The 21,410-nt window shown below is 50.6% G+C and overlaps 1 protein-coding gene across 2 annotated transcripts; it reads left to right on the forward strand.

Annotated features, from left to right (window-relative positions):
* Positions 1 to 433: 433 nt before the first annotated feature.
* On the forward strand, positions 434 to 5,915 carry SHOX2 (SHOX homeobox 2). 2 transcript variants are annotated; one of them, XM_015872070.3, is made up of 5 exons: positions 434 to 877; positions 1,547 to 1,755; positions 3,646 to 3,703; positions 3,798 to 3,886; positions 4,439 to 5,915. In XM_015872070.3, the coding sequence occupies exons 1-5, from the start codon at positions 619 to 621 to the stop codon at positions 4,688 to 4,690; spliced, it is 867 nt and encodes a 288-aa protein (XP_015727556.2). In that variant the 5' UTR covers positions 434 to 618; the 3' UTR covers positions 4,691 to 5,915. The 2 variants fall into 2 exon arrangements, 1 of the variants encoding a protein (XP_015727556.2); XR_014933445.1 differs by having other exon boundaries at positions 434 to 1,755; positions 4,439 to 5,225.
* The last annotated feature ends 15,495 nt before the right edge of the window (positions 5,916 to 21,410 follow it).

Consider the following 21,410-nt stretch of genomic DNA (forward strand, 5'->3'; position numbering starts at 1 on the left):
CAAACGGCGTCACTCGCCCTAATCCGACGCCTCCACCCTCCTCTGCCCGCTTACCCCCTGCTTACACCATCCCCGAGCCCACGGGAGCCCACGGAGGAACTTTCCGTGCCCCCGCCCCGCACGGCGCGATGCGATGCGGGCGGAGCGCGGGTGCGGAGGCTGCGCACCCCCCCGGCCCCTCCCCTGCAGCCCCGGCTCCGCGCATCGCCCGCCCGGGACCTCGCGTGGAGCGGCCGCTTAATTAAATTAATTAGGGCTCGGCGCGGGGCGGGCGGGCGGCGGAGCGCTGTGGCCGCAGTGCCCCGCGGCGGGCGGGCGGGCGGCGGAGAAGGAAGGGGTCCATTCAGAGCTCCGAGGGGAGGTAATTCGCCGGGAACAAGGGGCAGGCGTTGCAAAGTATAAATAGTGCCACTTCCAGCGGCGCGACGCTATCAGAGCCCGGAGCTGGCGCGGAGAGCCCGGCCCCGCACGTCGGGCGGAGCGGCCCGGTTCGGAGCGGAGCGGCTCGGAGGGCGCAGCACGGCTCGGCCCGGCCCGGCCGCACCCCGCCCCGTGGATGCCCGCCCGGGGGGGCGGCACGGCGAAGCCGGGGCAGCGCGGCGGCCCTGAGCCGCGGCCATGGAGGAGCTGACGGCGTTCGTCTCCAAATCGTTTGATCCCAAAGCGAAGGAGAAGAAGGAGCTCATCACCTACCGCGAGGTGCTGGAGAGCGGACCCCTGCGCGGAGCCCGGGAGCCCGGCGGGGCCGCGGCGGAACCGGGCCGGGACGAGACGGGCAGCCCAGCGGGGCGGGCGGGCGGCGGACGCTCCCCGCCGCGGGAACCCGACGCCGCCGCCGAGAGAACCGCCGACGCGGCCACCCCGAAGCTGAGCGACGGTAACGGCGGCACCGGGAGCCCCTTCCTCCTCCCTCCCCGTCCCTTCCCCGTCGGGGCCGCCGCGCTCCTCGCGAGGCTCCGGTGGGCAGAGCGAGCACCCTGCCATGTTTTCCCAATTACGGGAAATATGCGGCCGGCCTCGAAGTTTATATTAAAATATCGCAAGAAGCCTCCAACTCGCTCGCGGCCCGAGCCGCTCCTCCAGCATCCCGCCAGAGCCGAGCCGCGAACGAAAGCTCCGGGGCCCGGCGCTGCCCTGCGGGTACCGCCGCGAGGAGGGACCCCCGCGGATCCCCGGCGGAGCTGCGGGGTCGGAGCCGGGCGGGATGCGGGGCCTCGCGGGTCGCCGCCGCCCTTTTGTTCGGCCGCGGGGTGCGGGCGGCATCCGCTGCGGCGGCTCCGCGGAGCGATTTCTGCTCGCGGGGCGAACCCACGGCAACGAAACCCACGCGGGACCGCGGGCCGCGACCTGTTGCTGCTCTTCCGAGGGAGGAGGGCGCGGGGCCGGGCTGCGGGTGTCGGAGAGCGGCGGGCCCGGAGCCGAGCGGCGGGGCACGGCACGGCGGTGGCGGGGAAGGGCCTTCCGAGGCCTCGCGGCTCAGCCCCGCTCCCGGCCCGGCTCCCCGCCCGGCTCCCGGCGGCCGCCTGACTGCTTGTGTCGTGCCCAGTGTCCCCGGAGCTGAAAGAGCGCAAGGAGGATGCGAAAGGCATGGAAGACGAAGGGCAGACGAAAATCAAGCAGCGGAGAAGCAGGACGAATTTCACCCTGGAGCAGCTGAACGAGCTGGAAAGGCTTTTCGACGAGACCCACTACCCGGACGCCTTCATGCGGGAGGAGCTGAGCCAGCGGCTGGGGCTGTCCGAAGCCCGAGTGCAGGTAGCGCCGGGCGGCCGTGGTTCATGGGGGGGGGGGGTGACCGCTCGGTGCCATCCGCGGGGCTCCCCTCGCAGCCGCTGCCCCTCGGTCCCGCTCTGCCGTCCTCTCCCGGGGGTGCCGTGGGTCGGTTCGTCGCTGCGGAGAGAGCGTGACCCAACGGGGATCGGCGCGGTGCGGATGTTCGCGGTGGTGGCTCTTAAATCTGGAGTGAAGCGGAGAGAAAACGGGGAACGCGGGCCGGCTTTGTTCGGTACGAAAGTGTGGGATCCGAGCGGGCTGTGTCAGAGCCGAGAAGCCGCAGCTTCCTTCGGCTGAACCTGCGCGTAACCCCGGGCCGCCCTCCCCGAGTTCCCCAAAATCCATCCCCGGGATGGATCCATTCCGCCGGGACCGGCAGCGCCAGGGACAGAGCTTCCCAAATTCAAACAAATGTCGCTGCTGCGGAGTATTCCCGTTCTAATAAGAACAGAAGAGAAAACGATGGTCGTGATTTGGTCGAACACATGGAGCAGCTTTAGGCCCCCAGCATCTGCAGCTGCGGGAGGGCCGCGCTGTAGCAGATCCCCCGTCCAGCCCCGTGCTTTCAGGCACCATCTGCACCGAGCCCGGGGGATCCCTGCGTCGCTCAGCGGGGTCAGAGCAGGGACGGAGCGCTCGCGTCGCACCGAAGAACAGCAAACAATCGGCGCCGTTTGCGGAGCCCTCCCGGCCGCTCTTCCCCATCTCCCCGCTTGTGTTATTTTTCCCGTCGCCGCAGCCGAACGAACCCAAACGAAATCAAAGCGAGCGAAGTAGTTCAGCTCGGGGCAGAGGCCGGCAGCGCTGCTCGCGGAGCTCAGCCCCAAACCCCCGTAAAGGCACGCGCGGATATTTCCCCCTCTCTGCGCTGCTTTGCAAATCACGGACTGTGCCTCTTTTCCACGGGAGACTGAGGGCGAACGTGTGGCTGCTGGGCAGATTTGGCTTGGCCGGAGAAGATGTAAAGGCAGGGAGGGGGGGGTGTCGCGTGTGTATTTGCCTCTTGAAGAGAGACCCAACAACACGTTTATTTTTGCTGTTGTTGTTGTTATTTCAATTACAATTTGTCTGTTTGTTGTGGCCGTGGGGAGCGGCTCATGGGGCGGATGCTGCAGCCGACAGGCAACACGGAACCTTCGGCTCCGGAGCTGTCGCCCGCCTCCCCGCCTCCCCCGGCCGAGCAGAACTTCGTTCCGTCTTTATTTATTTCGACCGTTCCATTTCTAATATTAAAAAGTCCGTTCGTGTCCAGCGCGCAGCCTTTTCCGTGGCAGCAAATCAGATTATCATGATAATGAGACAATTATTCCGCCTGCGTGCCACACTCCGCTGCGCAGAGGAACAGAGAAATTCCAACTTCTTTGTAGCAAAGCTTTGATGGCAGTAATTACTCCCCAAAAGTGCAGCATTAAACACTTCGCTGTTCGTTTGGGTTTTGGTTTTCTTTTTCTTTTTCTTTTTTTTTTTCCTTGACGATAAAGCTAATTAATAACACGGGCTATTAACGAGCGCGTTCTCCTCGGCTCCTACAGCGCAAACAACCAAACCCATTACAGAGAGCTGAGCTCAGAGCTGTTGGTGTCGGTGGGGGTGGGGGGGGTACGAGACATCGGTGCTGTGGGAACCGGGCTGGGAACGGGAACTCGGGGCTCGGAAAAGTGGTTCGGCTACAGCGAGTGCCGATTGTTTTGGGCCATTTTCCGAATTTCTCGCACTCTCATCGCCTCGTCCCTCACCCCCCACCCCCCTCACTGCCACTCTCTTTGTCCGCTGCTTTTTCCCCTCGGTGGGTTTTGTTTTATTTCATTTTATTGGCCATGTCCCTCCTCGTGACCCTGTCGTGTCCCCCCCCTTCCCCATCTGTGCCCTCAGGTTTGGTTCCAAAACAGAAGAGCCAAATGCCGAAAGCAAGAAAACCAACTGCACAAAGGTACGGCCGTGCGTGTCCCGGGGGGAAATGGGGGGAGCGGCTGCGACACGCGTGGGGGTCCGGCGGGGCTGAGCTGACCCACCACTGCCCGCAGGAGTGCTCATAGGGGCCGCCAGCCAGTTCGAAGCCTGCCGGGTGGCCCCTTACGTCAACGTGGGAGCGCTGAGGATGCCCTTCCAGCAGGCAAGTGTGCTCGTGGGGTGCAGGGTATGGTCGCCGAGGGCTGTGGATTATTGGATATGGGATGTAGGGCGCAGGGGGTGCAGGATGCGGGATGTGGGATATGGAAAGTGTGGGAAATGGGTGTCGGCGGGTATCTGACACGGGCAGTATATGTTGGGATACTATGGGGCATGCGATGAGGGATATACAGGCTGTGGGACCCGGGCTTGCTTGAGATAGGGTGTAGGATGTGAGTGGTGCGGGCCACAGGGGTGCAGGATATGGGGTGTGGAGTATAGGGGGTGAGGGGGCACTAGGGCTGCAGAACACGGGGTGTGGGGTATAAGAGATGTGGGACGAGTGGGTGCAGGACCAACACTTGTGATGTGGGATGGTGGGATCCGGGTGGTGCATGAGAGGGACAGGCACAGCGTGCAGTAGGACACGAGGGGTGCAGCAGACGGTGTATGGGGTACGGGAGGTGCAGGTCATGGGGTGATGTAGGGCACGGTGGGTGGGCTACGGGGCTCTTGGGGCCGGGTCGGCGGTGCCACTCGCGTCCGTGTGGCTCAGGTTCAGGCACAGCTGCAGCTGGACAGCGCCGTGGCCCACGCTCACCACCACCTCCACCCGCACCTGGCCCACGCGCCCTACATGATGTTCCCCGCTCCGCCCTTCGGGCTCCCGCTCGCCACTTTGGCCGAATCCGCCTCCGCCGCCTCCGTGGTGGCCGCCGCCGCCGCCGCTAAGACCACCAGCAAGAACTCGAGCATCGCCGACCTGCGGCTCAAGGCCAAGAAGCACGCGGCCGCCCTGGGGCTGTGACCGCGCAGCGCTGCGCGGCTCCGGGCGGAGGGACGGAGAGCCGCGGGGGGAGAACGGCGCTGCCGGCAGAGACGGACTGATGTGAGAGCCGGGCGGAGCAGGAGCGCAGCTGGGAAGTTCACAGGGTTTGAAGCTGACCTTTTTTTGGTTTTGGGTTTTTTTTTCGTTTGTTTGGTTTTTTTGTTTTTTTTTTTTTGCTTTTATTTTTTTCTTTCTTTTTTTTTTTTTTCTTTCTTTATTTTCCTTTTTTTTCCTTTTTTTTCTTTTTCTTTTTTTTTCCCTTTTTTTTTCCTGCGGAGTTCACTTTAATACGTGAAATTTGCTAAGAGAGGCGGGCCTCCTTTCACGATGCATCAGATCCTCGGGCTGAGCGAGCACGTCGGGAACAGCGGCAAGAAAAAGAAAGAAAGAAAGAAAGGAAGGAAGAAAGAAGGAAGGAAAGAAAGAGAGAAAGACAGACAGACAACGGCGAAGAAGAAAGAGAAAATAATAATAATAATAAAAATAATAAAAAAGACAGAAACAGAGACAGAGACAGAGATTTCTCTGCGGATTTCTAAAGGGAAACTGCCCGGGATCCGTCCTGCAGCAGCATTCCGGGTGCATGCGTTTGTATTTCATTGCTGACTCCTTGATCCACGCACCTCACCCCATCGATAGAGCACAGCACAACCGGCGGCGCGGGGGGCACCGGCTCTGTGCCCCGGGGGCAGCGCGGGGGGCACGGGGAGCTGCGGCTCTGCTGTCCCTGGGGTAAAACATGGGAGGGAGGGAGGGGAGGGGGGGGAGAAAAAAAGTAAAAAAGAAGAAAAAAATAAAGAGCATCGCACCCCACCCGCCTCCTCCGCACGGCCAGAGCTACCCGTACATGTGAGATACGATGATAGACGCGAACGGAGTTGATCTGGGCTATGAGCTGCGAGCGGAGCGCTGGTGTCAGCCACGTGCATTTCTCCATAAAGGTGTATGTGGTCCCGTCGTGTGCTGATTTCTGTTCTGGTGGAGCTGTGGCACGGCCGGGAAAGCTCTGCGCACGGACGGGCATGTAGCGATTTGTTCTCCATGAAAACAAAGTTATTTATATTGACCATATTTTTTCTAGTGGATTTTAAGTTATTTAAAAAAAAAAAAAAAAGAGGAAAAAAAAATGAAAGAAAGAAAAAAAAAAAAAGACGCTGTTATCTCATCGCATTTGTTGTCGGTACAATATATTTCGTTTCACTCAGGTTGGTTTCACCTCTGTTAATCCGTTTTCGACGCCGCCGGTTCTGCTCAGCGCCACGTAACGAATGCGGTCCGTACGGACCTCTGTACCCCATAGCCGAGGAGAGCAGCCCGCTGGAAGCGCTGCCGCAATGCGCCTTCCCGAGTTCTGTCCAGTTCCGTCAGGTAATAAAATCGAGGAAAGCGCAACGACTTCGCCGTGCGTCCCACGCAGGGAATGGGGACGATTCGCTGCTCCGGGCTCTCCGCTCCCGCACGGCTCCCATGGGCCGGGAAGGGCGGAGGGGAACGCGGTGTAGGACGGCCCCGAGGAGCGGGACGGAGCCCGGAGGGACGGGAAGGAGACCGCTAAAGAGCGATGCGAGGAGCAGCCGCCCCACGCCGCTCCCTTCTCCTCTCCTCGGTCCGTGCGGCCGCGCAGCGCCTGCGGGACGGGATGGAGCTGAAGGGCGGCAGAGGGGAAGGACTGTGCGGGCTCAGCAGCACGAATCACTCCGGCGTTGTGCGCTGATAAAAGGCCGGGAGTGATGGATTCGATGCCGGCTAAACCGGTTCGCTTCAAATGAAACGAAGGTGCTGCTAATGATCGAGTCAATAGAAGTAACGGTGGTGTCGATTGATCCTTGAATAAAGAAGTTAATTAATATGTTGTGAGGAACTCGTATGGCAGCCGAAGGTGCTCCCCGCAAACCCACCGCCGTCACCTGAACCCACCCCAGGCATTGCTGGGTTTCAGATCCTTCCAGCCTGCTCCCAATATTGGCACGTCTGTCTGCAGGATGAGTGTAACAAGCCATGAAAAACATCCTTCGTTGTAACAGAGGGAGATGTCCGGGCAGTGTGGTGCAAAGGTGTGCTTTTCAGTGCAGCTGTGATTGAAACAAAGTACTCTGAACGGGATGTATTTGGATGGGAGCACAGACATTCCTGGTTCCTTGGGATACCCCACAGGTCTGTGGCCTGCAGAAGTTAGCCAGGGCTCTCCTGTTTCTATTTTAGTTGTTAGAGTCTGAACTCATATATATACATGTACAAAAATGCAAGTTCCTTGCAATATACTTACCGATCCTTCATGACTCAGCCATACACATGCAAGAAATGCTTTGTGTAGTTACTACTTCAGCAGCTGATTGAGGTGGGGATGCTCCAGCAGGAGAAGAGCTCAGGGATGAGCTCGTGCAGGTGACACAAACACCTGCCCTGTCCTTGCAGCACCAGCGGGTCAGTCCTGCTCCATGGAGCAGCAGTCTGTGTGCAGCAGGTGATGCTGTGGGGTGATGGCAGGCAGCTGGGACTCAGACCCCACAGACTCTGATATGCTCAGAAGGAGAAAGAAAGCAAAGAGGAAGGGAACAATATATATATTATATATATAAATATATATGTATATTTAACTTTTTGTTTTTAAAGTTCATAAAACTAAACACAGAGTATGAGATGGAGATGCTGAATCTGGTGTGTGATCAGCTCAGTGCTACCCTACAGCCCAGCTGCAGCTGAGTGCTCCACTGCAGCACTGTGCTCTGTGTGCAGACTCCCCATATTCACTGATCCCAGTCCAGCTCCGGCTGCCCCCATCTCATCTGTCCTATCCTTGTCATTTCTTGCTGTTGCTGAGCATTGTCTTTGCTGCAAAGTAACAGCAGGTGAAAGTGCACCTCGAGTGTCCCTGTATATTAAAAACTACAAGAGATCGTCATCGAGTGTCTGTTGTGCTACAAAGTTCTGAAGGGAACTGGAAAAGCTGCTCTCATTCTCAGCCTTTCCAGCATTCAAGCTGCGGCCACCCTGGGTTTGATGGAGGACCCAACAAGTGCGCTCAGAAATGTGGGCTGTCACTGCTCACAGCCCCACTGCGTGGCCAAGTCCTCCCTCCAGATGTTCCATAGGCAATTAAGTTGGTGTGAATGAAGAATCCTGACCGACGCCTACAGCACGGATCCTACTGCTCCGGCTGCGCGTTGTTTAAGGTTTTCACTTTTAGGATGCATTTCCCTGCTTTGTTATTCGCTGCTCATCGGATAGCAGGTCGATTTCTGAAGGAGAAACGAGCAGAGCCCCCCGGTGCCGACTGTCTTTTCTCAGCGCTGCACAGTGTGCTTCCCTTTGTCAGAGCACAGCAGTGAGCGCAGCCAGCCCACAGCCAGAGGGAGGCTGCTCCCAGCTGCAGGCACACAGCAAACGGGGTCTGCTCCGTGCACCCACGCTCTGCACATACAGAGCTGCATTGACACACAGCCCTTATCTGGGCCTGTAGGAGGCTGATGCTTTTCCAGCACGTGTGTTTTAAATGTAACTTTTCTCGAAGGGGAGGGAAGCTGGAAAAATGAGGGAGGAAGAGCTGCTGCTGTGCTCTGGCAGCTGCTGATGTGCTGCACACCCTGCCTGCTGCTGCACTTGCAGTGAGAAGTGCTGCCGTCCTTCTTTCTGTTGCTCTGCCCCACAGTGCTCACTGACCCTAGAAAAGTGGAACAGGTTGCCCAACGAGGCTGTGGATGCCCCATCCCTGCAGGCATTCAAGGCCAGGCTGGATGTGGCTCTGGGCAGCCTGGGCTGCTGGTTGGTGACCCTACACACAGCAGGGGGTTGGAGCTGGATAAGCACTGTGGTCTTTTTCAACCCAGGCCATTCTATGATTTCTATGATCTGCCTCTGGAAATAAACAAGGCCGCCTGTACTGTGTTAATCACAAAAGGTAGAAAAACATGGGTCCAAATGAGACCAGCCTCATATTCGCAAACCTATCCAGGTAGCCCTTCTCTGTGTCCAACTTTCAAGTGCTGCACCTATGAAAGACACATTTGAGGAAACATCTTCCTCCTTCACACAGGTTTTATGGCCTTTGCATATCAGACATGCAGTTCATTAAATATCCCCACTGTAGACACTAATGGTCTTGTTTGCATGTGTAACCCCCCCCCCCCCCCCATGTCGAAACTTGGAGGTACAAAATGCACCCACCCGCAAAGCACAAAGCATTGGACCTTAGCAGCAGCTGCAGCTGTCCTGAAAGCACCGAGGACACAGATCTGTGGCTGGTAGTACAGTGCCAGGACAGTGCAGACTGTTACGAACCTCTTCTGTTATGAACCTAATTAACAAAAAAAGATGACAGTTTGATTAATGCAGCAAGACGCTCCAGTGGCACCACAGCTCAAGCTGTGCTACAGGTTGGTCTCTGCACCTTCACGTGCAGTCCCCAAGAGGATGCTGGAATCTGGCTCAGCTCCACCTGCTCCATCAGTGACCATGGGCTGCAGCAGTGCCTGCCCTCCCCTCCTGCTGATGCTGCACCTTCTGCAGTGGGCAGCAAGAAGGCAGCTGTGTGCTGCGGCCACAAGCTGCAGCAGGAGACACACAGTTCAGCACATGCACACAGGAGCCACTGCTGCCCTATGAGCAGCACAGCCCTGCTGCATGTGCTATTCCTCCACGAGGAGAAGGTCTGGCCACTCAGCAATAGTGATAACACCAGAAGCAGCGTACATTCACCCATATTAGAAGGAGCCATTTGTGAAACCAGCACCCTGCTGTGTAGCCCTGTGGGAACACACCTGGGTCTGCAGTGAGCTGAGCTGGACCATGCACAGTCCTGCAGCACAATGCAGGGGTTGGTGACAGCAACAGCACTCAGGGACCTCTGTGTTGTGCCTGCAGTGAATATTTAGCCAGTTGAAGCCTGACTAGTGGCCACTGAGATGGGACTCTCTGCTGGAAATTCAGATTCTGCCTGCAGCTCATTACCAAAGAGCTGCAGATGCTCAGAACACGCCTGTTCCTCTGCTTCATGTGGATCCGTTATTCATCAGGCAGGTTCTCTTCCGTGAAGTATTTAGATTTGGAAGTGTTTTGACATGTGGTAATCTTTAAGAAGAAGGTAAACATGCAGAATGTAAATAAAGTATTCCCCAAAATACCCTTTGGAGGTTAAATGTGGGACAATGGAAACCACATGGAAAGGCTGCAGCCGTTCCTGTGCAGGCTGTGCTGCGCTGGCTCTGATGGCTGCAGCAGGAGATGTGCCAGGGTGAGGAGCACAGCACACAGCCTATGGGAAGGAGGAAACCACGGGAAATGAGTTAACTGGCTCTGATACACCTCCGATTTCTGTTTTGGATTATCTCAATCACCTCGACAGCTGTAAATTAATGCCATTGCTGTAGCATTCATCCTTACAGTGGAAGGGAATACTGACCAATACGTATGGCTCCTGGCCATTTGGGGGTGATTTTCCTCCCTGCAGGTGGGATTTGGGTTGTTCTCATGCTGGCTCACACTGGGCACGCTGGGTTCTGCACTCTGCATCCCACACAGCTCTGACCCTCAGTGGCTGCAGCCCCACTTCACACAGCTGACAAACAGCCCGTAAAATGGAGCAGATGAAGACGCAGACAGAAATAATCAGCTTAATTACAGAAATAGTTTACATTGCTTCCCTACCTAGGCAAAGCATTCTGTATGAATCTCAAAAGTAATTGAACCACAGTAATATTTCTAAATGAAAGATAAACATTTACAATCCGTACATTATTCTATATTCAGATGTGATTCATTTAGATTAATTTCTAATGGACTCATTTACTTGCAATCAAGGACCTGTTTTCCCAGGCTGGGGAAATGGCTGTGAGTGCTCTTTCAGAACATCTGCATGGAGACTCCTCTGTTAAACAATGGGAGGGCAGAATGCACGGAGCATCAGCTCCTCAGAAAGATGAATGGAGCCTTCTGCTAGAAACAGAACGTATATGCTTCAAAACAATTCTTATTAGGCAAGGTACGCCCAAGGTTGGGCTGAGTTATGGGTGATTCATTCCCCCGAGTCATTTGTCTTTATGGCAGTTTTGAGTGTGAATGCATGTAAAAATTTTCCAGCTTTTGCATCAGTTTTATGAGCATCCCATGTAGCTTTCAGAGAAATGAAAACTTACATTGGCCAGGAGCTGCGTTTGGGTTTAACAGCTTCCTTCGTGCTCATGCACTCAGTTGGTCATCATCAGCATAGGGGAATGTGGTGGCTCGATGTACCTCAGTGCTGCCAATGAGGAAATGGTCAATTTGGACCCACCTGATTTCAGAGAGCTGGGAGGAATAACTTGCAGATACATGGATGAATATAAGGGGTTCAGGAATGCAGAGATAATAACAGGGGCAGAAAAAGGAGTTTCAGTTTTGCCATTGGTAACCTTAAGTGCCACCCTGCTTAAAAAACCTGTTGCTTTTATCTTCTAACAGGTATAAAAAAGAGTCACAATTCCTCTAAGGAAGGGAATTTACCAAAGCTTGAAGAAACTTTAAAGAATCTTGTGAAGCTTCAGCCTGTGCTGGGCTCCTCTCGCTGTGCTGCACGTGGGCCCATTTGGTTTGGGAGAGCCAGCTTCTACTCACCATGGATTTCAGGAGTTCCAATAAGGACAAGAAAAGATGAAAATCCACACGTATTATCCCCCAAATTGCTTGGCTATCACTGTGCCTGTGCTGAGGTCCATCTATGGAGTTCTGCAGCCATGAGGGCAATTTATTGTGCAAATGAAGGTGTGCAGATGCAGCCTTGAAGCAGCGCTCTGCAGCCCTGAATCTGCTCCGAGGAGGCTGGGAGGAAGGGCACAGGCCAAGAGTGCTGCAAGCTGGAAATGGAAAATTTCAGGTCTGTCCCAGAAGAAATGCATTCCTCACAAATCACATTTTTCCTTGATTCCTTCTGTATGGCTATTGAGCAAGCACAACCTTGTTTAGCTTAAAAGATCTGAGGAAATTATAGCCTAGGGCTCTTGTCTGGTGTCTGAGCGCTGCTCATGTCGCTGAAGTCCTGGGGAACGGTTGAAGACCAAATGCCCATTGCTGCTCTATGACTCGGTGCTGCAGTTTGCCCCGGGACACGCAGGGAGGCATCAGGTGTGGGCAGGCTTTAGAAGAGGCTGGAATTAAACGTGTGCGTAGCTTCTGAAGGCAGCTGTGGCTCCTGCAGGGAAGCAACAAGCTTGGTAGGTTGCCTATAGTCAAGTGGCCACAAGTGCAGCAAGTGTTGGATCTCTGTGAAATGAGACGCAGAAATAAATGGAAAACAACTCTTTGCAGCAAAGTGCCACCGACCTCTGAATTACAACTTTCATGCAACGGTGAAAAGAATTAATTCTGTAAACAATCCCATACTTGGGAGCCTGTGTGTGCTTTGTGCAGAAATGACACGTAGCCAAGGGGTAATGAAGATGGAGAGTGGAAGGGGATACCAGCAGTTGGGCCCTTGAAATATCTCATGCACATTTGTACTTCTGCAGGAAGATCAGCGTCACAATGATAACCAGGAAATTCAATTTTCTTATATCCATTAATCCAACATCCATTAATGGCCACTGTTTATATGGTCCATATCAGTGGGTAAACCCAAATGTCTCTGGGGCTGCTGGAGGCTCCCTTGGTGCTGGGAGCTGAGGGAGCAGTGCCTTGGAGGAAACCACCAGGTTTGGGAGCAATAAAACTCTCAACGACAGCAGCACTGCAGTTGGATGTACAAAGGCTGAGAGGTAATGGCCTTAGACGAGAGGAAATGACCTCAGACTGTGCCAGGGGAGGTTTGGTTTGGGGGAGTGATGGAGTCACTGTCCCTGGAGGTGTTCCAGAACCATGGAGATATGGCACTGAGGCACATGGCCAGTGGGTGCAGTGAGGGTGGGTTGAGTTGGGCTTTGTGATCCAAGAGGTCTTTTCCAACCTTAATGATTCTGTAATTTTATAATCTGACCTCGTATCCAAACTGAATTCAGATTATCTCATGTTCTGTAGGCCCCACTGGCTGAGAACTTGGTAGATTTGATGTAAAGTTAGCAGTATTTAATAAAGTATCTCTAGTTTGAAATACTACTTTGATATCAGGGAGAGAAATGGCTGAGTACTCTGGTTACATTTCTATGATCACTTTTATAAAGGTTTGTAATAGGATTTCTTGTTTGGACGCAAACAAATTGGGCTGTCAGATAAAAAAACCCCAACATTTTCATACAGAGAGCCATTATGTGGCTGATTTCAGTTGATGTTATTTTTATGATCCAACAAGAACAGAGCAAATTATTGACAGTTTTTTTTTTCCCTGTAATATTAGGTTGATCTTTAAAACATGCACTTTGGAGGTTGTTTGTCTTCTCCTGTGTCTGCTGTCTGCAAAAGCTCTAGCAAACATGGAGATCTGTGGGAATCACAGAATCACAGAATCACAGAATTACCCGGGTTGGAAGGGACCTCAAGGATCATGTAGTTCCAACCCCCCTGCCTAGCAGGGCCACCAAACATACACATTTACTAGATCAGGTTGCCCAGGGCCCTGTCCAACCTGGTCTTGAACACCTCCAAGGACGGGGCATCCACAACCTCACTGGGCAGCCTGTTCCAGGACCTAACCACCCTTCTAGTAAAGAACTTTCCCCTAACATCCAACCTAAATCTTCCCTCCTTCAACTTAAAACCATTTCCCCTAGTCCTGCTATTATCAGCCCTTTCGAAGAGTTTACTCCCCTCCTGGGAGTAAGTTCCCTTCAGGTATTGAAAGGCTGCAATGAGGTCACCTCGCAACCTTCTCTTCTCCAGGCTGAACAAACCCAACTCCCTCAGCCTGTCCTCATAGGGGAGGTGCTCCAGCCCCCTGATCATCTTTGTGGCCCTCCTCTGGACCCTTTCCAAAATCTCCATATCTTTTTTGTACTGAGGACTCCACACCTGGACACAGTACTCCAGATGGGGCCTCACAAGAGCAGAGTAGAGAGGGATGATCACCTCCCTATCCCTGCTGACCACCCCTCTCCTGATGGAGCCCAGGATCCCATTTGCTTTCCGGGCTGCCAGAGCGCACTGCTGGCTCATGTTAAGTTTCTCATCTATCAGGACCCCTAGGTCTTTTTCAGCCGAGCTGCTCTCAAGGACAACTCCTCCCAGCCTGTACAGGTGCCTGGGGTTCTTCCGGCCCAAGTGCAAAACCTTGCACTTTGCTGTGTTGAACCTCATTAGGTTCACCCGAGCCCAGCTTTCCAGCCTGTCAAGGTCCCTCTGAATGGCATCTGTTCCCTCCACCGTATCGACTGCACCACTCAGCTTGGTGTCATCAGCAAACTTGCTGAGGGTGCACTCCATTCCCTCATCGATGTCATTAATAAAGATGTTAAAGAGCACCGGTCCCAAGACAGACCCTTGAGGGACGCCGCTCGTTACCGGCCTCCACCTGGACATAGAGCCATTGACCACCACCCTCTGTCTGCGGCCTTTCAACCAATTGCTTATCCATCTAGTTGTCCACCCATCAAATCCACCTCCCTCCAATTTGGAGATGAGGATGTGATGGGGGACCATGTCAAAGGCCTTGCTCAGGTCCAGGTAAATGACATCGGTCGCCTTCCCTTCATCCACCAACGCCGTCACTCCATCATAGAAGGCCACAAGATTAGTTAAGCATGACCTTCCCCTGGTGAAGCCATGCTGGCTGTCTCGGATCACATGCTTGTTCTTTATGTGATCAAGCATGTTGTCCAGGAGGATCTGTTCCATAATCTTCCCAGGCACAGAGGTGAGACTCACCGGCCTGTAGTTACCCGGGTCATCCCTGCTCCCCTTCTTGTAAATGGGAGTGACGTGACCCTTCCTCCAATCATCCGGGACCTCACCTGACAGCCACGACTTCTCAAATATGATGGAGAGCGGCTCAGCAACCACCTCAGCCAGCTCCTTCAGGACCCTGGGATGCACGCCATCTGGCCCCATAGACTTATACTCATTCAGTCTAAGGAGGCACTCTCGGACTTGCTCTACCCTTACAGTGGGGAGGGATTTACCTCCTTGGTCCCCACATGGAGGTATGGGGGTGCAAGACTTAGGGACGTGAAAAAGACTAGAATCCTGGCCACCAGTGAAGACCGAGGTGAAGAACTCATTCAGCACCTCAGCTTTCTCTTCATCTGTTGAAGCCATTTCTCCTTTTAAATTTACCAGAGTAGGCACGCCCATTTTGGCCTGTCTCTTCTGGCCAATGTACCTGTAGAAGGTTTTCTTGTTGTTTTTCACATCCCTCGCCAAGTTCAGTTCTGCCTGCGCCTTGGCTTTCCTGATCCCACATCTGCAAGTTCGGACGGCATCCCTGTATTCTTCCCGGGTGACACAGCCTTGTTTCCAGAGCTTGTACACCCCTTTCTTCACCCTCAGTTCTCTTAGCAATACTGGGTATAAACAGTGCTGTTTATATGTATATACAGTGCTGGAATACTGACCACAGCAGCATATTTTATTTGTTGAAAATCAGTTCTGTGTTGTAATAAAGAATATTTGCTGTGGCAGCCTGTTTCTTCTGAAACTGTTCTGTACCTGCCCCAGTGGCCAAAGAAAAATATCTTAAGTGAACAATTCTACTATCCTAAGCATGGGCTATTAGGTTCATACATTGAACTGACTGTGGATTTCTAGATTAAAACTGAATTCTGATTAATTTATAGTAATAACAAAGAAACAAAAGGAGAACTGTCAGCTGCTCCAATGTCTGGTGAAAGGGAAGCAGATGCCCTGGTGTGGCCATGGGATTGTGCCCATCCACAGAGATGGGGTGGGAATCGCCCTGGTGTGGGATGTCGGTGCCCTATCTGGGCATCAACAGGCAGACATGTGGGTGTGAAGGGCAGGAACTGAAGGAACAAACAAAAAGCGATCAGTGACCAAGTTGAGTGCATCCCATTGCTCATATCCTTTGGCAGACCCTTAACTTTCTGAAGATACTCTTCTTATATCTGCCTGACTGAGCCATTTTCTAACCTGTGCTGGTTTTTCCCAGTGATGCAGCACTGTTTATACCCTATTTTGTTGAGTGTGCAGCTGGCAGCCGAGCCAGTGTGACTCAGACTGTGGTAACTCATGGATGCAGATTAATTTGTGCCAGCTGAACTCTTGAAGCAGTGCTAAACTGGAAGCATCAGTGGATGGGTCTGCCTCCGCCGGCCTCCATTACTCCATCTTCCATCATCCCCAGCCTCCATGAAAAGGAACAATGACCAAATATACATTAGAAGCAGGAAAATATTAAAAGCACACACCAACCCAGACAGCCTTTATTAAATGCCAATATTTGGGACTCACTTTTATTTCTTTGCCTCATTGCAATGAAGGTGATATAGGAAAAACAAGTGGTGGAAATGGGAAAGGGTTACTCACACAGAACATATTCTTTAAAAAAATGGTCCTCCCAACTTGTTTAATTTTTGTTGTTGTTGTTTTTATTTATTTTTTTTAATATATACCAGTCACTCCTAATTATTTTAGGTACAACCAGACACCTTTTTTTTTTTTCCTTCTTCTGATTTAGAACAGATTTTAAACCGTTATAAATATAATTTTCTCTTAGCAAACTTAATGAGTCCCTAAAGTGGCTCCAGATGCCAGACAAGTACATATGTAACATTCCTACCAGAGGATAACTTTTGATATTTAATCAAAAGAAACAAGTTTAACAAACAACACACTAACACATGAAAAGATAACGTGGTGAGAAAATAAAATAGGACTATAAAATCCAGGCGAAACTTTCCCGAGGTGCAGCCAACCAACAGCGAGACTCTAATAGCAAAGTGAAGAAGAACGAAGTAACTGATTTGAGGAGAAGGCAATAATGGAAGGAAGGGGAAATGGAAGGGAATAAAACCAGCTAACACATAAGTGGGAGCTTAACATGCAAAGAAGGAAATCAAAAGAAATATCAAAAAGGGATGCTTTGGATGAGACAAGAATAATAAACTGAGCTGTGTAAGAAGAAGTGCCAGAAATGCCATGAGATACAAGGCTCTACAGAAAGTAAAACATTGAAAATACATAGGAGAGAAGGGAAAACATGAAAATTCTCATTCTGCATTAATTGTTGTCTCCTTCAAATGACACATTTCTGTGCTGGAAAAGCCCTTGTAATTAGATTATTGTTTACAGCGGGTTATTACTCAACTGTTTCCTATTTAAGCTGTCTGCATTCGATCCAATTCTGCCAAAGCTCCCAGTGAAGCCGCTGAGTTGTTACCTGCGAATAAAGGCATAGTGGTGTGAATGCATTTGGAACAGAAATTCTCATTATAACACCATTTTTCCTAAAGGCCTTGTGCGATAGAATTGTGATTAAGCAAAGCTCAGGCTGCAGCTCCGCAACCGGTGGCCGATAACGCCGTATTGACTTTCACCTGGAAAGGATTTTGTGACCTTGAGCAGCTCAGGCGTTGCTGTACGATCACCACGAATTCCACCTTCAGTGCAAAGTCAGGAGCTACAAGCAACACAACCATCTGATTGCAGCCCAAACGTTCATACACGATGATGAAGTCTGACTCGGTTCTGCAGGCTGTTGGTAATCCGCTGCCAGCACAGAAGAGCAAATTCTTGCACTTTTGTGACAAAAGAAAAAAAAAAAACCAAAAACACACTGAAAAGTCATCAAGAAAAAGAAAGAGCTGCAAAACTACAGCAAACGAGCAAGTGGAAAACACTGCATGTAGATATTGTTGCAGGAGAAAATGATTTTATTATCACGTGTCTTAAACAACCCGGTTACCACATTCTTCATGTTACAACACTATTGTGTTGGGTGCTAAAATCTGATCTGAACTCACTTTTAAATGTTTCTTCCCTTTGCTCCAGGGTTTCAAAATGTGCCAAAGTGCCATTTATTTTACCACCCTCTTGGCTTTCAGTGGTTTATTTCACCGCTCTGCAATTATAATGGGTTGCTAATGGAGCACCTCACTGATAAACTTCCTCGTTAAGAAGAACTCAGAACAAAAAATGATGCTGGTTCTTTAAAAGTTTATCCCTGTGGCACCGTCGTGTAAGCATACATATGGGACAGTAAAAATGGAAGACGACACATTAAATGACATTATTATAAAATGCAATACTCTTGGAATGATCCCTTATTAAATTAGGCTCTATGATCTGAGATGAATTTCCCCGATCCCTAATCCATCACTAGAGAAATATTAAAAGATAGGTCTCAACTGGTATTAGAATCGCACTCAGTCTCTACTTTCATTATTTTGAATTAGGGTGCTACTGGGGGGAAGCCTCTTAATGAGAATTAGAGTGATTCACTGGCCTTCTTTTGGATTTTGACAAGTAAAATATTAACTCTTCAGTCACAGCTGTCGGAATTAAAATACTTGGCAGCCACAGATGCACAAATTAAATTGGCCTTTATGTTTCCATATTGCTGACCTCCTTAGAGGCAAAAACATCAAACTCAACAATAACAGAAAACCCACAGCGTGTCATTTCTTGGAAGAAAATGTATTTATTGAAGTTTTGGTGTTTGTTTCAGTTTTAAGCACATAATTGAGCAAAGACAGACCATTTTTACAAAGGACTATTATTTTAATTTTGCATTCTGTGAAACTTCAGCTGCAAATCAGCTGCTCCGAACCATTAATCAGACAATAAAATAATAAATGAAGTTATTTCAGGGATTTCTTAACTGTTGGAACCAATATAAATCAGATTTGCGGGCGGTGCGTAAGTGAGAATACCTTAATGGCAGGGACTGGCATTTTTAGGGCTGTTTTCTGAAAACAATAGACTCTCCTTCTTAGGAACGGGATGTGAGAATGCATAACTATGCAGGAGCACCAGATACTTTGTTAACAGATCTGCAGTTTGTAACAACAAGAGAGGTTAAGTCTAATGGCATCAAGAAAGCGTCCACCCTGATCTTTTCCCCTCCTTTTTAATTTACTGCTTTTGTAATGGCGGTGGAATTTCAATTAGTCTTAATTGAGTGTGTCTCAATTAAGCGTATTTCAATTATAATAAATGTTTCCAAAGCAGAACTTGCAGCACAGGCAGAATCTCATGCAAGGAGGTGCTGCACAGAGGCATTTGTGATGCTGTCCTGTGATGAGCGTGCTCCATAGGATCCCAGTTGCCCTCACCTCGGGCTCCCAGCACCACACCAACCCCTCTTACATCCCAACTGTTGAGCCTGATGTTGATGAATGCATCCGACACATGATGAGCTCCTGGGATGTGTGGCAGTGTGTCATGAGGTCCATGGCTTTGGGACCTCCCATTGCTGGGATACTGGGCGGAGAATTTAGGCTGTGGGAGCACATGTGTTCTGGGAGAAGCAAAAAAAGTGATTACAAACCTTATTCTGCAAGTTGTTTCTTATCGCATTTATTTTTTGGGTGGTTGTTGGGTGTTTTTTGCCTTCTGATGTGGCATATTTTAAATGAAGGAATCGTTGTCTACCTATATATATATTTTTTTTTATTTTTCATTTTTGCTTATAGATAAAAAGAGATGCTTCACAGATGTCCCCAGAGACACCACAACAAGCTTGGTGCAGATGGCTGGAAGTGGTCGGCTACTCCACATATCCCTGCTCCCTCCTTCCAACCACGGTCCCTGCAGCAGGCTGGGGCTGCTGCGTTATGCAGAGGGTCCGCCTGTGAATTAGTTGTGCACAGAAGCACTTAATACATCTCCCCCAGAATTAAATGCGTGCCGAGAGCTGCCATAGGGCACGCTGCAAGGTGCTTTAATTTCTTTTTTAGAAGGCATTAGCAGAACTCGATAAAGGGTCAAGTAATTTCATCCAAGTTGCCGCTAGTTAGTTAAGAGAAAGCGACAGGCCAGCGGGCTGACATGGCTACATTTCCACAAATATATTCTATAAAACAGGAGCATAAAATGTCTTTTTATTTTATTTTTTACTTTTTAAAAAGAGCAATTGCCCAAGAAACATTTCTTAGATCCAGAAGATGACCTCCCCAGTACCTAAACAGGGCGTTTTGATTAATATTCGCCATCGGGCGCTTGGGCTGAGCCCCAAAATGAGATGGTTACTTCTTGGACAGGAGCGACTTCGGTGCGTGAGCGCGGCTCCCGGCGGCACGGCTGCAATCCCAGCGAATGGCGAGCGGACAGTGAGCCCACGGGGAGCGCTGGCAATCATGGCGGAAACAATGTTTACATCGATCATCTGTCACGGTGATTTATGGCTTCATTTTGCTGTAATGGAGAATTAGTGGAAAGATTATCAGGGACTCAACACTTTGGCTTGTTACCCATGTCCAGACGAGCAATTTGTCTCCCTGAAGCAGTGAAATACTTGTGACAGCTCCAACACTTGCCCTAATTCAATCAAGAGAAAATGTTGGAATTAATTTGTTACAAGAAAATTTAAATATGTTCAGCAAACAGTAACCGCAGAGCAGAAGGCTGATTTATTGTGCTCGGCAAGATATCGATCCGCTTCGATCTGGCCCGTGTTGAGGTTTTAATGTGTAATAATTTCCAATTTAAAGCTCCTTTTCAAGATCACGGGTTTAAAGAGAGGGCAGGCTAGGTCTCAAGACCTGATTAGGAGCCTGTTGCAATGGCTTTGTCAAAAGCCTGTTTGAATGTAAATTCATAGTTATCTTTTGCACTATCTTTAATATTCTTGACATGGATTTTATTGTGTGTCAAACCTCAGGCCAGCTGCCTGCCACAACCGTTAATGAAACATCTTAGGAAATAAATCTCAGTCTTTATACCATATTTTAAAAAATCTGAAACATTAGATGTCAGCGAGGAAGGTTTAACAGCATCTCTTTTTTTTTCCCCGCACAGTAAACCATCAGAGATATAGCAGTTTTACAGCTTGTCTACACAATTAGATTGAATTATTGTGTAAATACTATAATGCCATAAGCTTAAATTCCAAAGTCTGCACAAACGTTTTAGGGACGTGTACAAATCTGTTATCTTCACTGACAGTTTATTCTACCGTACCTATATACAATTTTAAGGCTCCCATTATTAAAACGCTCTTCCCTGATGCCAGTAGGAAACACCTTCCTCCACTCAAAAAGGCATCAGAAACTTGGAAACGAGAATTTGAGCCCAGAGCTGCCAGGGCATCCACGGTGCTGGGTGCCATTGCACCAGGCTGAGCACTGTGCCAGCGGGACCATGGCAAAACACCACGCAATGGAAAGCACTCAACCAACCCCATAACCCCAGTTCTGCTGATTGATTTAAAGGGAAATCCTGACCTCCAGGCCTGAAAAGCTTGTGTCACAGCCTCCTGGGCAGCTCCCGGTGCCAGTTTTCTCTTCAATTTTTAGAGCATGGGTGACTCACGTAATTAGAGAGCAATCTTGCTCAACCCAATCAATAAAGAGTCATCACCCACCATTGGAGGCAGTCATACAAAAGCATTTGCTTGCTCATTAGTAGAGCTCAAGCATTAGTTTACTCCAGCTAGCATCAGTTTTGTTGCCTTATCCTTAGGAAAAAAAAAAACAACTGAAAAATAAGCTCTCTGTATTATTAGAGCATTGCAGCAAATCTTCCATTCTGACAGCACTGAGACAGCTAAGCTGAGGCTTTGGAGCCATCCATGAGTTGTATCACTCATTTGTGTCATTCTCCTTCCTTGGCCTCCTGAACAGAGGGGCCACCCTCCAAAGTCATCTGCTGTGTCCTCTGCCACCACGTTCTACAGCAGAAGACATCC

Source organism: Coturnix japonica, chromosome 12, assembly GCF_054131305.1.
Source record: "Coturnix japonica strain WE chromosome 12, WE-NBRP24, whole genome shotgun sequence".
Taxonomy (NCBI): domain Eukaryota; kingdom Metazoa; phylum Chordata; class Aves; order Galliformes; family Phasianidae; genus Coturnix; species Coturnix japonica.